This window comes from Aedes albopictus, chromosome 2, assembly GCF_035046485.1.
Source record: "Aedes albopictus strain Foshan chromosome 2, AalbF5, whole genome shotgun sequence".
NCBI lineage: Eukaryota > Metazoa > Arthropoda > Insecta > Diptera > Culicidae > Aedes > Aedes albopictus.
The window spans coordinates 70,341,339-70,363,603 of NC_085137.1; the positions used below are offsets into that span (position 1 = coordinate 70,341,339).

Genomic DNA, 22,265 nt, shown 5'->3' on the forward strand with positions numbered 1-22,265 from the left:
TTTAGTAAAAATGTATCACCTTGTTTATCACCCATTTCACCCATTTCAACGCCTATGGGAAATTAAATTTATTACTAAATCATGTATTCATGCATATTCTGTCTGTTTCTACTGAAATACATTTTGAAATTTGTATTTTGATGACGTTTGAGTATTTTTAATAATGTTGTATTTTGCATAATTTGCCCCTTTGAGGGCCCTTCCTGACTACACCACTGGCCCATCACTCGAAAGGCTTTGGATTTATTCATATTTCCACATGTAGAATTCAACAAAAATAGTTCGGTTGAAATCCCCGGGGGACACCATCGTAACCTTCCCTTGTTAGCTTGGAGGAATAGAAGCACCCGTCTGGCGAATTGGAAGTCGTGGGTTCAATTCCCACCGGAGCACGTGGACTTCTCTTCGCAATTATCCCAATTTGTTCATCAAACACGTGTGGCTGTTGTGTACATTAATGTCAACGTACGCATTTCAACATAATAGTGTGTTTTTTAATTAGAGAATATATCATAATGTGTTATTCGTACATACTTACCAGAGGTAACAGTGATTTCAAACGAAGAAGATTCTGCGATGAGTTGCTTTCTGAAATAAAATGTAGGGGTAAGTAGGTGAACCTGACATAATTCCAAGTCACCAAAACTTCCTCTACCAGTTAATAATTGTAATATTTATCACTACTGAGTAGCATACTTTTGTGGGGTTACTGGGTACATTGATTTTAATTTCAAAGATCTTCTGATCAAACTCAGTGATAGGTTCCCTTACTAAACACCCTTAAAATCACCATTAGAAATTTTTATTCTCAAAACCGATACAATAAACACATGCAAACAATGACGATGAACACAATCGCCAACATCATCGGAGTAAAGACATCGCAGTCCCACATTTCTTGTTCTTCAATGCTTCTTCTTCTACCATAGACAGTTGGCACTATCTCCCTGTGGCTAACCACAGGAGAGGCCACCCAACTGGACGCAGGTCCATCCGTTACAATGGTTTCAACGTACGTTGGTGATGTACCATAACCGCCACCACCACCTATCGTATGACAATAGCTACTGCACCCACTGGGGTCGCACTTTCTTGAACAGACCCACGACGCTTGAGAGCTTGATTCTTGATTCACCGAATACAAAGGAGATTTATGAGTGAACTTAAGCGACTAAATATGAACAAAATGGAATGATGATTGAGCGGAAAGTTATATCAAGTTGATTTACCCGAACCAGGCTGGGCGGAGGATGGCGTGTACGTCGACGTTTGCCGGGATCCGGTCGCACTGAGCTGCGTGTACGTGGGCCCCGTCGGCGACCGGTTCGGGCTGAGCTCACTGTACTGGTAACCTTCGGTAACGGGTTGGGGCTAGAGGATGGGGGAAAAGAAACGCAATTAGAATAAGTAATTCTGGGTAACCAGAAGTTCCGCTTCCCATGACACTTTTAAGTTCCACAAAGTTCAGATAAAGTTCCAAACAGAACTTTCTGGCTGCGGGTTTAGTTCAGGGGAGATCTTAAGTAACTTTCAAGCTCATTGCTAGTATCTTCAGTAGCTTGAAACCTTGAAATGCTTTCAAGTTCATCAAAGTTTATTTGGTTGCTTATCCGAACTTCTGGTTACTTATTGGGTCGTGCTTCTGACGATTCTTACCTGTCGTAGTGACCATGCGGTCGCTGCAGGCGTTGGCGAGGTGTTGTTAGTTTTGGAGATGTGTCCCAGCGAACCGGATGCTCCGGGCGTTCCGGGAGAACCGTATCTGCGGAAAAGAGGAAGCAATTGGTATGAGTGATGAAAGATCCTTAGTCTCACCGTCTAAGTACGGCACTCACTGGATAGGAGAAGGCGTTGGATTATAGCTATATTGCACCGGGTTGTGCGCACTGTCGGGCCGTTGGAGCGAGGCGTTCGCTACCACGGCGGCCGCGGCTGTCGCTGCTGATGGCGGTTGTTGTTGTGATGGCAAGTGTGAAATCAAATTGTGAGGATTGTATATACTACTAGAGGGCGTCGTTTCGCGCCGGCTTGGCATCGAGTAGTCCAGCCCGGGGGCCTGGTAGGAGACAGGCGTGTCGGCCGGATCGGCCGCCCCCACGGCGTCGTGCGTCGAATGGAGGGATCTGGAGGGAAGTTTGTAGATTAGAACAGTTTGCATGACCTAGTCTTCTTTTTCAAATTTAATGTATTTGAGCGTAGAAGCGCATGGAATATGATGCCAAGTCCTCTGTATTCCCACTTATCAATTGGTACTCACTTTGCCGAACTGTTGGTACACACTACGTACTCAATGTCGTCCGTGTAAGGATTGAGAAAGGCGTACGCTTGCGTCCTCATCCACACCCATTCTTTGTTTTTCGCCCGGAACCTGTACATCACCGAGAACATCTGTCCCTTCTGCTTCAGCACTGCAATAAGAAGAACCAAAAAGTTAGTTTAATGAACAGTCTCGGAGATTCAGATAACCTACCCTGTTCAAAGTTCTCCTTCATGTGCGCTATGTCGTCCGGGTGGAAAAAGTCGTAGCAGCTCTTGTTGAGCAGATCCACCGGTTGGTAGCCGAGAACGCCGATCACCCGTTGGTCCACAAAAGTGAACTTCCCGCACATGGCGTGCCGCGAGATGAACTCGTTCGGGTTGTTTGCGTTCAGGTCGTTGGCCGTGGTCGAGGAGGTAATCTGAAGCCGCGCTATCGCCACCAGGCAGCAGTGGGTGTTGTGCAGGTCGTCGTCCTGGCCCCGATCGATCGTGACGCCTGGAAACATATCTGAATTGACGCGATCATGGACACAGGTTCCAGGTTTGATTCCGGGGTGTGTGAATGTGTGAAATGATCCTTTTTTTATGATTAGCAGGGTGTCGACGGAAAATTTCTTATTTCATTTTAGTCTAAAAACTGTTTCTTGTCATAACGTTCCCACTGGGATAGCGTCTACTTCTCAAGTTGTTCTATGACTATGAGCCCTTCCTATGAGCTATTATCGAGGAGTTATCAATTCAGGAAGAATTTCATGGAAAACTATGTGATGTTTGTATACATTTTTGAATGAATTTCTACGAATGTGCTTGGGTAATCTACAACAGAATTCCTGGACAAAATTTTTGTGGTGAATTAAATGGAAACTACTAGTGAAACTCCCACATGTAGGATGAACAAAAAAGTTCATATGAAAGCATCAAATGATTTTCTGAATGAGCTGTTGGAAGATGGTCTGGGAAAATTTTCGATACTGGTGGAATTTCAATGAAAAGCTCTTGAAGTTTCCCGATCCCGATCAGCCTAGATAGCTGTGCAGTGTCGGTAGCATTGCTTCAACTGGCTAAGAATATTACTACGGATCGCTTGTTTCAGTAGTAGAAGTCCACTAGTTAGGTGACCCCTAATTCATGGGGTTATGCGGCTTTATGCTTATCGTGCCTGAGAATGAATGGTTAGGGGGATCTAATAAAAACCTAATCGCAAACGAAGCCTGTGGGGTACCAGGCACCCTCCACAGTATTTTTTCGTTACCGCGCAAACCAGAGCAGTCATGCAGTGAGCCTTGTGTTTATCCGAGACAAACAGCTTTTTTTTATTTAGTTTCAAACTTGGGAATGAGGGCGGGTTTATGAAGATATCATTGATGCTATTTATTGGAGGCTTGACTGTACGATTTCAGCTTTTTCTTAGAAAAAGGCTACACATTCTTTTAATGATAAAACGGTGTTTATAAACTGCCCAACGTTTCGACACGGGGTTAGTGTTTTCTTCAGGGGACATTAACTTAGTCGTTCTGGTCTTCTGTTTCAGCCAACTGTAACTGCCCTGGGAATGTTTTGTTGGCACATGACTCAGTGGATTGTTTTGATTGACAATTGGCCTTTTTAATAAATATTGTTTCGATAATGAATGATTGCATAGCAGTTTCTACGAGAAACATATCACTGAAAAATTAGAACACGTTGAAAAAAAAATTCGCTTTTTGTATTTAGCATTTGCGTGGGCCAACCGCGCGAGTTACGGAGGGTTCAATTTTTATCAATATTTCGTATTATGCAATTTACACAGTGTATTCTGTGTATCCTCGTCTTCGGCGTTTTACAATCGATATCGATCTAGTTTTATTACTGCTGTTCTTTGTTCCTGGAGGAATCTCTAGGTAAATTCCTGGAGGAACCCCCGGAGGAATTCTTGGAAGAATCTCCGGAGAAATTCCTGGAGGAATCTCCGGAGGAATTCTTGGAGGAATCTTCGGAGGAATTCCTGGAGAAATCTCTGGAGGAATCTCCGGAGGATTTCCTGGAAGAATCTCCGGAGAAATTCTGGAGGAATCTTCGGAGAAATTCAGGAGGAATTTCTGGAGGATTTCGTGGAGGAATCTCCGGAGGAATCTCTGGAAAGAATACCTGGAGGAAACTCCGAAGGAATCCCTGAAGAAATTCCTGGAGGAATCTCCGAAGAAGTTACTGCAGGAATCCCCAGAGGAATTTCGGAAGAAATCTACGGAGGAATTCCGGGAAGAATTTCTGGAGGAATCTACGGCTTTTTTTTTTGAGTAATCTTCGGAGAAATTTCTTAAGAAATCTCCGAAAGAATTCCTGGAGGAATCTCCGAAGGAATTCCTGGCGGAAACTCCGAAGGATCTCTGGAAGGAATTCCTGGAGGAATCTCCGAAGACGTTACTGCAGGATTCCGCGGAGGAATTCCGGGAGAAATCTACGGAAGAATTCCGGGAGGAATCTCCGGAAGAATTTTTGGAGTAATTTCCGGAAGAATATCTGAAAGAAATCTTTGAAGAAATTATTGGAGAAATTCCAGGAGGAATTTCTAGAGGAATCTCTGGAAGGAATTCCTGGAGGAAACTCCGAAGGAATTCTTGGAGGAATCTCCGAAGAAGTTACTGCAGGAATCCCCGGAGGAGTTCCGGGAGAAATCTACGGAGGAATTCCGGGAGAAATCTACGGAAGAATTCCGGGAGGAATTTCTGGAGGAATCTCCGGAAGAATTTTTGGAGTAATTTCCGGAAGAATATCTGAAAGAAATCTTTGAAGAAATTATTGGAGAAATTCCAGGAGGAATTTCTAGAGGAATCTCTGGAAGGAATTCCTGGAGGAAACTCCGAAGGAATTCCTGGAGGAATCTCCGAAGAAGTTACTGCAGGAATCCCCGGAGGAGTTCCGGGAGAAATCTACGGAGGAATTCCGGGAGAAATCTACGGAGGGATTCCGGGAGGAATTTCTAGAAGAATTTTCGGAAACATTTTTTGAGTAATCTTCGGAGAAATTTCTTGAGGAATCTCTGGAAACTCCGAAGGATCTCTGGAAGGAATTCTTGGAGGAATCTCCGATGGAATTTCTGGATGAATCTCGTGAGGTATTCCTGGAGGAATACCTGAAGGAATTTCTGGAGGAATATCCAGAAGAGTTTGTCGCGGAATCTTTAGAGGAATTATTGTTGAAATCTGTGGAGGAATCTCCGGAAGAATTTTTGGAGGAATCTCCGGAGAAATTCCTGGAGGAGTACCTGGAGGAATCTTCGGAAGAGTTCCTGGAAAAATCAGCAAAGATAATCCGGAGGAATCTCCAAAAGAAATCCTGAAGGAATCCTCTGAGGAATTTCTGGAAGATTTGGCGAAGATAATCCGGGAAAAAACCTTGGAGGAATTCCTGGAGGAATCTCCGGAGGAATTCCTGGAGGAATTTCCAGAGGAATTCCTGGAGGACTCTCTGGAGGAATTCCTGGAGGAATCTCCGGAGGAATTCCGGGAGGAATCTCCAAAGAAACCTCCGGAGGAATTTCTGGAGAAATCTCCGGAGGAATTCCTGGAGGAATTTTTAGAGGAATTTCTGGAGGAATCTCCGGAAGGTTTTTCCCGAGGAATTTCCGAAAAAATCTACTGTAGGAATTTCCGGAGAATATCTGGAGGAATTTCTGAAGGAATTTTCAGAGGATTTTCTGGAGGAATCTTTGGAGGAATTGTTGGAGAAATCTCAGGAAGAATTTCTGGAGGAATCTCCGGAGAAATTTCTGGTGGAATCTTTGGAGGAATCAATTATTAGAGAAATCTCCCTGATGCCACTCCTGGTGTAATCTTAAAAGAAAATCCTGGAATACAAGAAGAAACAATGAAAAGAACCCATAAAGTTACTCGTAGAGGAGACCTAGAAGGAGCTTCTGGAGTAATCCCGGAAGAAATTCCTGGAGGAAGGATTTCCCAGATAAATCTAACAAACAATTCCTGGAGAAATCCCAAAAGGAATTCTTTGAGGATTCACATAAGAAACGCCCAGAGAAAACCTAGAGGAATCCCAAATCATTCTATTTTAGAAAAAAAACTCCTGTAGAAATCCTAGAAGGAACTCTTGGAATGATCCAGGAAGGAATTCCTGCGGGAACCTCCGAATAAATATCTGAGTAAACCCCGAAAAAAAAAAATACTAGGGAACTCCCGGTTGAAATTACTGGAGGATGAAAATCCCTCTGGAGAAAACTCTTGAAGAACTCCTAGAAGATCCTATGCTATAAAATCCTGGAAAAGCATTAGAAGGAACTCATGGATTGATTCTTTATAGAAGTTCTAATGAAAATTTCAGAGACATTTTATGAGATTTCCTGGCAAACTTCTGGTGGATTTTCCGGTGCAACACCTGGAAGAATTTCAAGAAGATTTTCCGCGAAAACCCAAAGAAAATCCTTTGTACGGAATGCCAGAAGATTCATCACTAGGAATTCTTCGTGGATCTTCATTAAATTTCCATTGAATTCCCCGTGAAGCTTTGTCCCAATATTTCTTTAAGAACTCCATAAAGTAACCATCAGAGTCCCAGCAGAATTTCTCCCACCGTGGTCCGAACCCCAATATAGCAGAAATTATAATAAGTATCTAACCATAGTTCTCGTTGTAATACCATTAAAAGTTCCCCCAGAATCCCAGCGTAATGTCTCTCATCAGTTTTTCCCTTGGAACACTGCACAATGGTCCACGAACCAGATTTACGAGGAAAGATGCATGCAGCGCCTTCAAAAGATTTTTTAGACAAATATGGTCTTCTACAAAGTTGTTCCTAAAAATAAGGCCCTCTTCTCAATATAAATGAAAATTAGGGTGGTCCATATTTTCAATTAAATTGGTAAGCAAACTTTTTGATTGGCAAGTATAACTGAATACATCCTTCGGGAAAGTTCAATTCTGAGCAAGTTTGCCGAAGATACTTTTTATGTAGCTTTAAAATCGACCGATCTAGACGTATTTTTCTGAATAAGCTTAGGGTGGTTCAAGAAAAACCGGTTTTCTGGCGTTAACTTTTTCAGTTTCGATTTTTCATCAAAGTCGCCCAAGAGACACTTGTAGAGCATTTGCAGACGCGTCGTTTCGTGCGCTGAGATGATCGTTATCTTTTTTGGTTCAAAAGTTATAGCACAGAACAGATGTGTATCTCCGAACAAATTTGATGGTTTCGAGGTGGAAGTCGTGAAATTGTCACTTGGAGAACTAGATTGGAATAAATTTCCATGGAAAAATAAAAAATCATCAAAGCGTGCTACGCCGTCTCCCTATGCTCGCTGTAGGCAAAAGCTTGCCTTCCACCACCAGGTTCGCTAGTGTTGAGCTATCAAACGAGCAGTGCTTTTCGCGACGAAGATTCACCCCCGTGGTTATAGGCATTTTTCTTGAAAAATCATAGTTTTTTATAAAGGTGTTATGACGGGTTGGGGCAAACATAAAAATATCTTTTGCCCGCATTCAAAAGAAGAAATGTTGTAATAAAACATATCAAAAAATTAGAGGGGTGTTATTTTTGTAACTCAAGTGAAAAATACTTGAAAAGTGCCTATTTTTTCTAGAAAATCATCAATATCTTTTGAACGGAATGACGTAGCAACATTCTCAGCGCACGAAAATGTGCGTTTTTTAAAACTCTAAAACTGGTTCGTAGACAACTTTGATGAGAAATTTGAAACACGCACGAAACGACGCGTCTTCAAATGCTCTACAAGTGGTTCTTGGGCGACTGTGATGAAAAATCGAAACTGAATAAGTTAACGCCAGAAAACCGGTTTTTCTTAAACCACCCTAAGCTTATTCAGAATAATACGTCTAGATCGGTCAATTTTAAAGCTACATAAAAAGTGTCTTCGGCAAGTTTGCTCAGAATTGATAGATCTACAACTTTCCCGAAGAAAGTATACAGTTATTCTTGCCAATAAAAAAGTTTGCTTGCCGATTTCTTTGAAAATATGGACCACCCTAATTTTCATGCCCATTTTAAAGAGGGCCTTATTATTAGGGACAACTTTGTAGAAGACCATATTTGCCTAAAAACTCATTTCAAGGCGTTGGATGCATCTTTCCTCGTAAATCTGGTTCGCGGACCACTGTGCACTGGGGCAGGACTGAAAATGTATGGAAAAAACCTCTAGCTCGTCGAGATGTCGAGATCCTCATTTGGTGTCTTTAGAGAAAATAATTCTTTGAACAAGGTCGATATTCTGAGCGGCAGTCAATTTTTCTTACGTTATTGCTAATTTAGAGGAACTTTCCGTTTTACGGTAGAACGAAAAGCTACCGCATCTGTCAGACTACTGATTTTCACTGAGGTATCATCGATCTACCCTAGCGATGCCTTGGATAGCCTTGGATACGACGCCGATGATCATTGTTTGTAGTTGGTTTTCAGTGCAATTCACCTTGCAAGCATACTTTGATTTGGCCTTCAGTTTCAATGATAGGATGATTTGCTCGCTGTACAAAAAAGCTTGCTTTCCACCACCAGGTTCGCTAGTGTCCAGCAATCAAACGAGCGGTTCTTTTCGCGATGAAGATTCACCCCCGTGATGATTTTCAAGTCTGCGGTAGGACTTTGACAGCTGCTGTAGAACTCGGCGGCTACCGCAGAGTGGAAATTTTTCTAAAAATTCGCAATATTCCCATAGAAGTCCTATAAATCATTTTGGTCAAATTGCATTTCAGCGATATGGTGTCTTCGGCAAAGTTGGTCGGCTATTTATGCTGAAAAAGTTTGCTTGAAATTTCCAAACTCTACTATTTTTGAAATATAGACCGTTGTATAAAATATGTACCTAAAATTGGTTTTGTTCATTAAAATACGTTTTTAAACAAATTCAATGTCGTTTTTAGAGTTTTAATAATGAAAAATACTAAAATGAAGCATATATCGAGGAAATTAGTTGAAAAAAAAAAAACAAAATATGCATTGATTTTATATAGAATGTTCCCTGAAATCATACAAAATGTATATAGGACGTTCTTGCAGTCGGGCATGTTCGGGCAAGTTTTTTTATCGGTAATCACCTAAAAATATATTAGCTCTCATGTAATTTTTTTCACATACGTAAAAGAGTAAAAAATAGTAAAATAGTAGGTATTAAATTTTAGCTGATAAATTACTACGTTGTAAGATGCCAAGTGAACCATGAAAAGTATAGATGCAGAGTCACAGGTTTAGTTAGGGGCCGTCCATATACCACGTGGACAGAAAATTCATGGTTTTTGACACCCTCCCCCCTCCCCGTGGACATGCGTGGACTTTTCATTGACCCCTACCCCCCTCCCCCAATGTCCACGTGGATATCCGAAAAAATGTTTTTTTTTATATATTTATAAAACAAACGGAAAATTCTTCATTGGTTGTTTTTCGTGTTATGTCCATCGCCTAATGTTAGTGATTGTTCAATGTTTAGTCTGTACAGCCTCTGGTGGAAGACGGTGTTAGCTGTTAGAATGTTTCTTTTATCTATGGTTGTCTGATTGTTTTATTGAGATAAGGTAATTTTAAATCTCAGATTTTTGTTGAGATAACATTACATTTCTTAGATTGTTACAAAAAAAAACAAGATTTACAGCAACTAAATTGTATTGCTGAGGTTTAGACTTTATTATCCATTAGAAACATCTTAAATTTTGAGGGAACATAAAAAAAAAAGTTTTTGAGATAAGCCTACATGTATTTTGAAACTTTGAATAGTCTAAAAGTTTTATATGAAACTTCGGAAAATCCATACAGAACTTCAATGAAAATTTTCTGACTGAAACACGAACATTTGCATGATCTACACTCCATTTTAAAATTCCAGAATATTCCTCGATGAACAAAACTAAGTAATTAGAAATTCTGATAATTTAAAACAAATTAGTCTGTGAATCAATACCATGATTTTTTTCCTAACTAACTAACTAACAACTAAAAGACAATGTATAATAAAATAAAATGTATGGAAGAACTGTTGAAGAAAATCTCATCAATAATGCGATATAATTTGTTTCGTTTGTAGATTTTTGTTTCCTAATTTATATGCTAATGTTGTCCACGTGGACATTTGACGAACCCCCACCCCCCTCTCCGTGGACAAGCGTGGACTTTTCGCTAACCCCCTCCCCCCTCCAAGCTGTCCACGTGGTATATGGACGGCCCCTTATTTTTAAGCTTCAAACAAGTGGTAAAAAACATAAAAATGTCCGATATGCCAATAAAAGTACGCTTTGCTTTTACCATTCAGGCATATGCAAGGTACATACGCTTTTGAATTTACAAGAAATCCGATATTTCATCATATTTAGCCTAATAGGTTAACTATAGATTTGATAGCTATTTCATTTAAGGCGAAACTGGAAGCATTTCCTCACTTTTTGGTTTTTGATTTTTTTTAAATAACGAAGCAATATTTTCAAAATCGGTTTTCGTGCACATGTAGAGTATAGATCAAGGTATCTTCTGAATTTTTTGTAGTGGAAAATGTTTTTCGTTCTTGCAGAAACCATTTTTTAACAAAATTTCACAAAAAAATGGTTTCTGCAAAAATGGAAAACATTTTCCAACTCAAAAAAAATACAGAAGATACCTTGATCCATACCCTACATGTGCACGAAAACCGATTTTGAAAATATTGCTTCGTTATTTAATAAAAAATTAAAAACCGAAAAAATGAGAAAATGCTTCCTGTTTCGCCTTAAATATATCCGTGAAAAATACAGTCATTCACATATTTTAATCTTTCAAAGGCCGCAATACAACAATTTGCTCAAAAATTTACTTGTTTAACAAAGCACCAACGTGATACTACCTCAAGAGATCGATTAGGCGACCGTCAACAGGTTAAAACCCCACCCCTATCTATTCTACCTAAGTGGTTTTGCAACATATCAATATACCACAATGAGTTTCGTATTCTGGACATGTATTTTAATAGTTATTTATTTTATGCAATGATTTTTTCATAATGCAACTCATTTGAGTTGCATAATATTCATAATGCAACTCAAATGAGTTGCATTATGAACATTATGCAATTATTTTTCATTATGCAACTCATTTCAGTTGCATAATGAACCGGTACGGAAAAGTTGGTCATTATGATACTGAAATGGGTAGTATTAAATAGAAATTATGATACTGAATTGCATAAAAGATATTTCATATGTTCACGGTAAAAAATAATAATAATAAATTTTCGAATTTTGCGCAACTATGCGTCTCCATAACATTTTTTTTTTCTAAAAACCTTTTTTTTTCGTTCTTAGCGCAGTTTTGCGCAGACAGTGACGTATATTCTCAAAAACTAGACAAGATTTGGGGTGAGATGCAATACACCTGATCATTCCGAACTGTTTCTATAAAAAGTACTAGATCAATTTATGTTATACAGTGCGTCATTGAAATTGTGGTTTGAAATAAAAGTGATAAAAACAAATTACTTTATTTTTCATCTTTGTAAAATGCCCCTGGACACAATTTTTATTCAATTGACTTGAAAATTTGTATTTTTCTTAGTTAAAGTAGGGGAACTTACGTATTTTCGGCCGTTTTGTTCTCTTCGTCATGGGGTGTTTTTTGAAATCTATCGAACTCAAAATTGGCATCAAATCTTTCCCAACCTAGCTGAATGATATGACCAAGTCTCAGGCAATTTGGCCGACAAAACCCCCTCATGACGAAGAGAACGAACCTGCCGATAATACCCTTTGTCACCCTATTTATAGTAAGAGAAAAATATTAAAGCAATGAAATTTTGACATCTATTTTCAAGGTTTTGTCCGGCCTTCAGCCACTGTGCAATGGTTTGACCATATGCAATGAGCTTCAAAGAGTTGTTAAAATATTCTCTATCATTTTTTCACCTTAGTCGACACCCTGCACATGTGAGGATTTATGATGAATTTTGAAAGAACCAAACTTTTATTTGCAAGTAGAAAGGATACCACAATACTTACCAGTTGGAGGCCAGTTCTTGATATAGCCGGTACAGTGCATGACCGCGTAGTTGTGACCGTCGGGGGAGGGACCTAACGAGTTTTTCCGCCGTAACCGATTCAGATGGCCGAGGGCCATCGATTCCGGCGTCAGGGGACCGATTCGCATCCGACAGATAAAGCCTCGCCTCGAACCCATACATAATCTCATTGATGCTGCTTGAGAAGGCGAAAGAAATCAGTGATCGGTGGAAGAGATTCACAGAACGCGTCGAAACTTACATTGGTGTCCTTCCTTCTTGACGGTGCCCGTCTTGAGATCCAATATCCGGCCGCTGTTGGAGGGTTCCTGCGTCGAGAGCTGCTCCCGCACCTTCTCGATGTCGTCCGGGTGGATGTGATCGAAGAAGCTCCCGCTGTACCACTCGTTTTGGGTGTAGTTCAGCACCGGTGTCACCGAGTCGGACACGTAGATTATACGGCCCGTATCACAGCCAGCCTGTGTTGAAGAGACACAAAAAAAAAAACACAAGACAATGAACAAACCATTATAATTTGATTGAACAGGCACGCACGACGGACGGTCGGGAATTATGATTCATTAAAGTGCATTAAGAACCGATAAAACCGCACCGATTTCCGCCTAACGGAATTGTTTGCAAATGCACCGATTATATGCACTCCCGCGAAACAATTGATTCCTCGCGTTATTCAACTGTTTTTTTTTTGGGTACAGAGATAATATCCAATGCAACAGACAGCAAACGGGAAAGCAAGGAATGAGTAGAATTAATTTCTTCGGACAAGGACCACCGAAAAAATCGTTTATCATTCCGCGGCATCCGACCGGACCGACCGGGGGCGAGCGATGTGACAAGGGGACGGCCAAAGGGAGAGGATGGTATGGCGAGAAATTAATTTCACTACTTGATAATAATTTACGACCTATCCGGAATTCAGCTCACGGCGCGATACGAGAAGTGGTTACTAAGAGCTGTTTTAAACCTACAATGCTTTGTACCATTAAATTTTGTATGCTTACTTGCTGTAAGTATGATTTATATGATTGCAATAAATTTTCATTATACATACATTGAAGAAACAAGCTATGACTATACTTCTTCAACCAAAACAATGAAAGTCTTCGAAAAGTGATAAAAGGCATAAAGGCTTTGGTGGTTTTCCCATTATCATCAGGAGATAACTGAAACCGTTGCGGTTTATTATTTTCATGGAATACACTTCATGTATACATGGATAAAAGGAAATTTTCGCAGCTGTCATTCGTAGATTTTCTGGAAGATTAGAGATTTTTGGAAGAATTTTTTTTATTTTTTTTAATCTGTATTAACGAGGTTTTTAGCCCTAGGCTAGTTCATCTCGGGACCCACGCTCTACTTCCCTTCCGAAGGAAGAACTCACATTTTGCGAGTTTGTCGGGAGTGGGATTCGATCCCAGGTCCTCGGCGTGATAGTCAAGTGTTCTAACCATCACACCAGGTCCGCTCCACTTTTTGGAAGAACATATTTCAGATTTTTTCTTTTCAAAACTTATATTCGATGTTTGAAGATCGTCCAATGGATTTTTAGAACATTTTCTTTCAAAACTTTTTAAGAAGCTTCGGGCAAATCTCATTACAATAAATTTACACCGAATCTATGGTGCAATTTCTAGCAAAATTCTTACTAAAATGGATGCTGTAAACATGGTGCAATTAATTCAGAAGGAATTGTTGAATGTTTTCCTAAAAAAAGATTTATGGGATTTTTTATAACACATAGAAAGGAAATCCTAATTTTTTATTTGAATAGGGTTTTTAGGGATGCTTTGAGCACCTCGTTTCTTTCCTTGTTTTTAAACTCCTGATAGATTCTCAGAAAGAACTTCTGGAAAAGTTTTAGAAAAAAAAAACTTCTGGAAGATTTCCATAAAGAATTCTTGAAGGATTCCTACAAGGCACTCGTGAAAAATTTTCAGAAGGAACTTCTTACTAGTAGCACATATATTTTACAAGAGCTAATATAACCCCTATATGACTAAATTTGGCCATGTAAGAGTCACATAAACCAATGTAGAACAAGTGTGTTACTAGGGCAGGAGATTTGGCTTCTTTAACGGTGTTGAGATAATCCCATATTTAAAATCTGCGCGTCAAACTGAGCCGAAATCAAAATATTCATGAATTCTGGGGACCGGGAACCTATTTTAACAGACAAAATAAAATTCCCTGAGTTTTCTAGGTTTTTTCCAGGGAAAAATTTTAAAAGTTGACCAAAATTTTATAAAAATTTATTCTATACAGAAATATCCTGATAAATTTGCTAATTTTCTCATGGGAAAATGCATAGGATTTATTTTCCATAAAAAAATCCACCAAATCGCTGAATGCTTCCAATTTTTTGCAAGACTCCTTTTAAAATAAAACAAAAATCGGTTAAGAAGGAATAACTAGGTTTTTAACAGAGTTCTTTTGAATCAATTGCAGGAAATTGAGTCTATCGTTTCGACCACAAATTTCTTTAAAATACAAAATGACAACCAAACCCTCTAGAAAATCAGGAAAAATTATTTCGTTCATCGGATAATTCTCCACTGGGTGTTTCGTGTGTTGTCTCATGTTAGTTATCTTTCAGTCTGTTTAACCTCTGGTCGAAGACAGTGCAGTATTTTTTTTAAACATTCATGAGTCCAATCAGTAATTCAAAATAAAACATATGAACGTTAATTTCCTTACACAGTTTTGAAACTGGACTTGGATGTTTGTTCTCTGTGCTGTTGGTACATTTTGAGATTTTGTTCAAAATTCTACGTAGCACATAAACAATTTTGAATAAAACCAGGTGGTACCGGGTTTTATTCTTGGCTGTACTTCTCAAGTTTGTTTTTTAAGAATTAGGAATTTCTTCATAGATTTTTTTTAAATTTGATTGGAAATCTATCCAGAATTTCCTAGCTTCTTTGGAGGTTTTCTCTCGATATTCTTTTCATGAAGTCCTTTGGGAATCCTCCTTAAATTTTTTAAATTCTTTCCCAGTTTCTTACAGTTTTTCTTTAAATGTAATAAAGGTTTATTTTCCTGACGGGTTTCCGGAGTTTTCTTTCTAGTTTTTTCTAGTTCTAGCAAGTTTCCATTTTTTCAATGTATTTGGTCCTATAAATAGTTCCTTCCGGCTGTTTTTGTTCGTTCGGGATTTCTACCAGAGATCCCCCCAGGATTTCTACACGAGTTTTTCACGCGGTTTTTGGATTTCCAAAGTTCATTTCGATGTTTGTGCAATAGGTCTTTGCGAAGTTTCTCGCAAGCTTTAAATATTTCTCCAGCAATTTCTTACTAATGATTTTCGTAAGTTATCCCAGGAGATACCCCGAAAAAAAAAACTCCTGAAAAGAACTCCGGGCAACTATTAAAGCAATCCCAAAAGGAACACCCACAATCTCGGGTCAATTTCCTTTAGGGATTCCGGAAAGAGCTCTGGAAGTAATCCCAACAAAATCTGTAAAAAAAAAAGGCTCAGAAGGAACACTGCCATAAACCTGTAAATGACTAAGAGGAAAGCATGAAATCCTATAAACAACTACGAGGAGCCTGGAAAAAGCTCTGAAAGAAATTACAGGAAGAACTCCATGAGGCGCTGTCCATAAACTACGTAGACTCATTTTTGGCAATCTTAGACCACCCTCCCCCCCTCCGTAGACTTTCGTTCATACAAAAATTTGAAAATTTGTATGGACCGTAGACTTTGACCAGAAGCACCCCCCCCCCCCCCCATTAGAGTCTACGTAGTTTGTGGACAGGCCCTGAGAAATATTAGCTATATCTCCTGCAGGAATCCCAAAAGGTACCCTGGAAAAAATCTTCGGAGAAAGTCCAGGATAAATTCAGAAAAAAAATCTGGGATTCCAGGACCAACATCGGAACGAACCTCCTGAGAAAAATTTCAGGTGGAACTTCAAATGAAATCGCCTGAGAACCTTAAGGAAATGTCTCGGCTAAAAACTCCTGTGGAAATCCAAGGAGAAACTCTAGAAGAAAATTCACGGAAATTTCTTGAAGGAATTACAGGAGATAGGGAAGTGGAACCATCTCGGCAGGGGTCCTATTTTGGGCACTTTTCTGCTATACTGCCTATGATCGCATAATTGTCCCATATGAATAGGAAACCCAGCAAAGATGGGACTGATATGCGATCATGGGTAGTATAACTCAGCCAATTGTGAACCAATTGATACAATTTTTGGAACGCGATGAGATACGTATAGTATCAAGCCGTGTACAAAATTTCAAGTCAATTGATTTGAAATTGACTGAGTTATAGCGAAGAGTGTCCAAAATACCGGCCGCTGCCCAAGTGGTTCGCTACCAAACTTCGAAAGAAAAACCCATCGAGGAGCTCTAGTTGAATTCCCGGGAGTAACTCTGAGAGAAATTCCAGGACGATCTCCTGGGGAAGTCCCAAGTGGAACACTGGAAGGAATCAAGGAAAATCTTCACGAGGAATCCCGAGAGAAACTCTAGAGGAAATTCTGAGGAAATTTGAGGAATAGGAAATATGATAAACATCCTGAGAAAATCTTGTGGTCATACGCTTGGTGACACTAACCACACGGCCACCGCTAACCACAAATCTTGTGAGAAATCAATTTGCATTTTGTATGGAAGTGATTTTTACTATATGGAGCTGTCATTGCTTAGCTGTCAAAAGGAGATATCAAAAAATCTACTGGAAATTTATTTTAGGTATGAGAAGTTCTTAACACTTAAAAATATAGTGGCGCCTAGAAGGGTTCCAGAATAAATTCCAGGAGGAATTCCAGATGGAATCCCTGGCGGATTCTTAGATAAAAGTCCTAGAGGATTCGCAAGAGGAACTCCTAAGGGATTCCCAGAAAGAACCCAAGTAACAGAACTATGTAGTTGATTGACAGTTTCGGGGATAAACGAACATCAGGCTGAATTTGAATGGATAATAAAGAGCTAATAATAATAATAATAATAATAATCAACAGTTTCTTAAACTGAAGTTTGCTTAAGATGGGTTTGTTCCACTCTTATACAGGCTTCGTGGCCTGTTAGCGGCGTCAGTCGTTTAGGTGTCTCGTAAGCCTCGGAGTGTGGGTTCGATTCCCGCTCCAGTCGGGGAAAACTTTTCGTCAAACGGAAAGGTCTCCACTGGGCCTGTGGGTGTTATATATGTTGTCCAGTGAAGAGAATTGTCAGACAAAAGGGGCACAACACAAGCAACAAAGAAGACGCGGTGATTACTCTTTATCCCAACTGGTAACAGATAATGACATGATCCCGAAATTTTTTGTTGCAGACAAAACGGAGCCCGAATTTGTTGCGTACTTTTCAACTCGTGAATAATCAATTATTACCAACCCAAAATCGAAACTTTTTGATCATAGGGTAACGGTTGAATTTTGGACCCCTAGAGGACATTGGTTTGAATTTAATTCAAAATCAAACAGATTCAGAGGGTATTTACACATAATGATGATGTTAGTATGTTCGTAAAAGCCTCCACTGTCCGTTAAAAATCCCCACAAGGTCATTTCTGGCTGAAAATTTGATGAAAATAACTGATTTTTGAAGCATCAGTTTTCACTGTTTTGGACACCCCAATATATTTTGGACCCTCTTCAGTATATATTTTGGACACCCGGTGCTTAAACTCGTTTGAAACTATTTTGGAAGAACTTGCCGCTTGAATATGCTGGGTCACATCCTAATTACTTGATTGACAAAGGCTGATTAGACGAACTTTGCGAATTTAATGCGCTAGAATGATAAACGTTTTTGTTTACATCTACAAGTTTCCTCAGCACCGCAATCTCTTTTTGTAAACATGATGCGACACTCGCACGGATGATGAGCTTGGCAAAAAATAATTTCAAGGCAAATAATAATATTTTCAGTGAGGAAATGATTGCTGCCCGTGCAGAGCGATCTTATTTGGCGAATGATTCTAAAAATTTTCGTCATCTCATCATTAAACCTGTGTAAGTTGTGGTAAAAGGACACAGGGGGTCCAAAATATATGGGGGTCCAAATTATATTGGTTACCCTACATCTTCAGCAGCGTTGCAGTGTTTACCAACTCGAAGTTACCGCTCGAAAATCACAATGCGAGCCTTAAAAATCTCTAAACTCAAGCTGCACGATCTTTGTCATATTCTGTTCAACTTGGGACAAACGTATTTATGTCGCATTGGGTAGAATGTCGCAACAAATTCAGGTTGCGACATTGTCGTTATTGTTGCGCGATGGTTGAATTTTGATTCACTGGTGTTGTCCGTTGTCAAATGTTTGTAATGTTCAGTCTGTAGAGGCCGCAAGGTCGAAGACGGTGTAATTGTCTTTTTCATGGTCTTTTTTTTTTTAATGTTTGTTGGGAACTCTTGGAGTGGGCCAAAAGAAACTCCTGAATGATTCGAGGAAAAAAATATTTGAGGATTCACCGAAAAAACTAAACGAGAAAATCTGAATGGATGAAATCTGAATAGAATAGTTCTAGGAATTCTATGTTAGATTCTATTCATATTATAGATGAATTCCAGTTTCTTTGAAAACTTGGACCACCCTAATTTTTAAGTACATTCGAAAGTGGGTCTTATTATTGGATCAATCTTCTAGAAAACCATATTTATCAAAAAAAAAAATCATTTGAAGGTGCTGTATGCATCTTTCCCTAGCGCACGTTGGTCCTGAATCATTGTGCACTTGGAGAAAAAAAAAACTCAGGAAAATTACGTAAATAAAGTCCGAAAACTTTCAACGCCCACAGCAAACGTCTCCTGAGTCCTGTATTCTATCATCTGCCAAAAGCCTGAAAAACTGGGAGGAGTTTCGTTTCCTTCAGTCTAGCCACCGTTGTCTATCGTTCTTGATTGTTTACCGAGGCTGGGGCGACCGGCCTTCTCCTAGATGATTAGTATGCGGTCCGCACCACTGACATTAAAGTATGTAGATACCAGAGAATAAGTAGGTATGTACCGTAAAATGGGGTAACTTTGATAGTTTTTCAGCGAATTTTCTCAATATTTTTACATGTATCAGTATTTTCCTGAGTTTTATATTTTTAAAACAAGTACTGGGGTATCAGTCATCAATTGCAGTTAAAAGATTCGACAATTTGAAATATTTTGGATAACTTTTAGTTTTTCATAAAACCGAAAATCAGATTTTCATTTTGGGGTAACTTTGATAATGCCCTAAAAACACATCAAATCTCAAAAAGTAATCACAGATTGACATCTTAGGAGTATGAACATGATGAGAGAAGGCTTGTGGAATATATTAGATAGAATTTTTATATCAAAACATTGAATTTTTACTAAATTCTACATATAAAAATGAGTTTGTGGAGTATTGAGTGCAAAACACAATAAATTTAGCTACCAAAAATCATTATCTTTGTAATAATAAATGCTTAACGGTACATCAACATATGATTACATGCTATCCATCGTTAGTTTCTTTTTTGGGTAGTTTTGAATGTTTTATTAACAAATTTTGAACAACACGGATTTATCTACATAAAATTACAAGGGCATTGCATACTTTTAGGCGTTTATCGATGTATGTAGATTTTTGTCGCAATTTACAAAATTGGTTCCAGTTCGTAAAAACGCACTTCGTTAAGAGATTTAAGGCCTGATTTGGAATCTACTATGATGGATCTATCGAGAATAAAAGTCCGTTCATTGAAAAAATAGTTGAAACAAAGTCGTATAGCAGATTGTTTGAAGAGGTTGACAAATGACAAAAATATCAACAAGTTTTAATTTTTGTCCAAAAAGTTGTATATAAACTAGGTTTTAATGAAAACACGTCTAAGATGAGCTTTCATATGTATAGTATTGATCTACGTTTGCCTTTTTCTTAACTGGTTGAAGGAATCATAGTTATAAGATAAACTATACGATGCTTGTCGCAGTATCAAAGTTACCCGCATTATCAAAGATACCCCGTTTTACGGTACCTACTGAAGTCGCGGTCTCGACTCCGACTTTCCCAAGAAAGCTGCTGCATTACTTTGGTGTACCATTCTAATTACCATAATGCAATAATTTATTTCGTATTTATTCTTCCTGTCTGGATGTTGAGGAGGGCGGTGGAGGAGTCATGTGGCGACTCTGATTTTGAAAGATTCCAACGGTTAGGACCAGCTGACGGCTCTGAAACAAAAGTTCACCTCAAATGCAAACTCTACTGACTGAATGAATCAATGTCCCACGCAGTAGTGATGATGATCATCGTCGTCTGGTGGGGTTACCAACCACAGCCGCAGCGGTCAAATCCAGTGGCATTGTTCTGTCAATCAAGCGATTGATTGCGGATCAAAATTCGACGAAATTGAGTTGTCCCACAGAGCTGTTCTCTTGAAGCGTGGGGTGGTGACATATGTGACATACGGCAAACGAAACATTAAGATGCTATTCCATGAATCAATTAACATTTTTCAACGGTATCGCGACAGCAAATCAGTTGTTTGAATATAATTTGCGCAGACAATATAACTTTCTCTTACTATTTTCGAGATCTTGTCTTTTACTGGTGAAAAGTACTACTTTGAAAATTTCGTGCTACATTCTGTGTTGAAACTGAAGTTTTCTTTTAAATCATTGGTTGAAACTCTTGGGAATCTGGCAAGATTTTTTGCAGAATATATCGTGGAATTTCATCAAATGTCATACCCAAGTTAAGTTCATTTAAAAGCTCTGACGTAAATGCATCCAGAAGATTCTAAAACATCTTTCGTATTACAAGTTAGAATCAATTATCCAAGAATCCGCCGGAAATACGAGATGTCGTCAATGTTCAGTAACGATTTTTGTTATGCAAATGGAATGATGCGAATTGCACATAACTCAGATGTTTTATTGATCATGATCAGGAATATTTGGTTGGGCCGAAAAAGCAGTACGATTGTAAATTGAGGAGGAAACTACGGGTTAAATTAGTCGGAAGGAATGAAAGTAGATGATTTATCGAAAAAAAAAACTGATATTGATAGAAACGGTTGATAAAAAGTAATGGAATGAACTTCTGGAGGAATCCTGGAAGAAATCACGGATAAAATTCCTGAAATATCTCAGAAGGAACTCTAGGTGTAATCTTAAAAATATATGTATATGGAGGAATCCTAGAAGTATGGGAGGAATCCGTGAAGGAATCATAGAAAAGGATCCTTAAGGAATTCCAGAAGAAATGAAGCAATTCCAGAAAAAGTTGCTAGAGGAATCCGGGAAATAATTCCTGAACGAATCCCAGAAGAAACTTCTAGAGGAATCACAGAAGGAACTCTTGGACGAAATTAAGAAAAACAGTCTGGAGTTTTCGATGCAATTCCAGGATGAAACCAGGAAAGAATTTCTCCTCATAGTAATTGAGTCAATGTCATTATGAGTTCCTGCAAGAATTGCCGAATGCACTCCTGAAACAATCACGGAAAAAACTTCTAGAGAAATGTCGGTTGAAATTTACGCAGGGATGTAAGTACAACTCCTGGATGAATCTCAGAACAGGTACGTGGAGGACAATCTGAAAGAACTTCCGATTTTCTGATAAAATCGTGGAGAAATTTTAGAAGGAGCTACGGAAGGAATCCTGCAAGGAACTTCTACATGAACCCCGGATAACGATCTCAGTAGCAGGAACCCTTAAAAGGATGAATCTCCGAAGGATCTACTTAAGGAATCACAGAGGAAACTCTTGGAAATGTCCCAGAACAAACACTTGGAGCAATCCTAGAAGAAACAAATCTTCTTCAAAGAAATTACCTTTTGAGGAATTACAGGAGAAAAGCCTAGAGGAATCACATAAGGAATCCCAGAAGGAAGAATTTTAAAGAGGCGGAAACTCAAATGAAAGAATTCCTGAAGATATTGCTGGAGGAATCGCTGCATCTGCTCCTGGACAAAACTCTTCAGTATAAGTTTCAAATTCGCACTCTCTTCCACGCTAGTGAACTACACTGCGAGCTCAATAACATTTCCTACTCATGAAAAGCCTACGAAGCTTTTTTAAGGCCAAATCGTAATCAATAAGAGCACAAAAGGTCAAAGATTTTCTC

General features: G+C 39.0%; 1 protein-coding gene across 9 annotated transcripts in view; it reads right to left on the reverse strand.

The window, feature by feature from the left end:
* LOC109423958 (aryl hydrocarbon receptor nuclear translocator homolog) overlaps positions 1 to 22,265 on the reverse strand; it is a 747,249-nt gene that overhangs the window by 8,977 nt on the left and 716,007 nt on the right. For 7 of the 9 annotated variants that reach the window (XM_062849869.1, XM_062849867.1, XM_062849868.1 and 4 more), the window contains exons 6-12: positions 12,471 to 12,687; positions 12,210 to 12,404; positions 2,471 to 2,767; positions 2,258 to 2,408; positions 1,836 to 2,123; positions 1,657 to 1,762; positions 1,230 to 1,371 (exon numbers count right to left, since the gene is read on the reverse strand). In XM_062849869.1, the coding sequence (XP_062705853.1) occupies positions 1,230 to 1,371; positions 1,657 to 1,762; positions 1,836 to 2,123; positions 2,258 to 2,408; positions 2,471 to 2,767; positions 12,210 to 12,404; positions 12,471 to 12,687 (1,396 nt within the window). Of the gene's footprint in view, positions 1 to 310; positions 1,126 to 1,229; positions 1,372 to 1,656; positions 1,763 to 1,835; positions 2,124 to 2,257; positions 2,409 to 2,470; positions 2,768 to 12,209; positions 12,405 to 12,470; positions 12,688 to 22,265 lie in introns of those variants that run through there. The other 2 variants (XM_062849872.1, XM_062849871.1) reach the window with 2 other exon arrangements.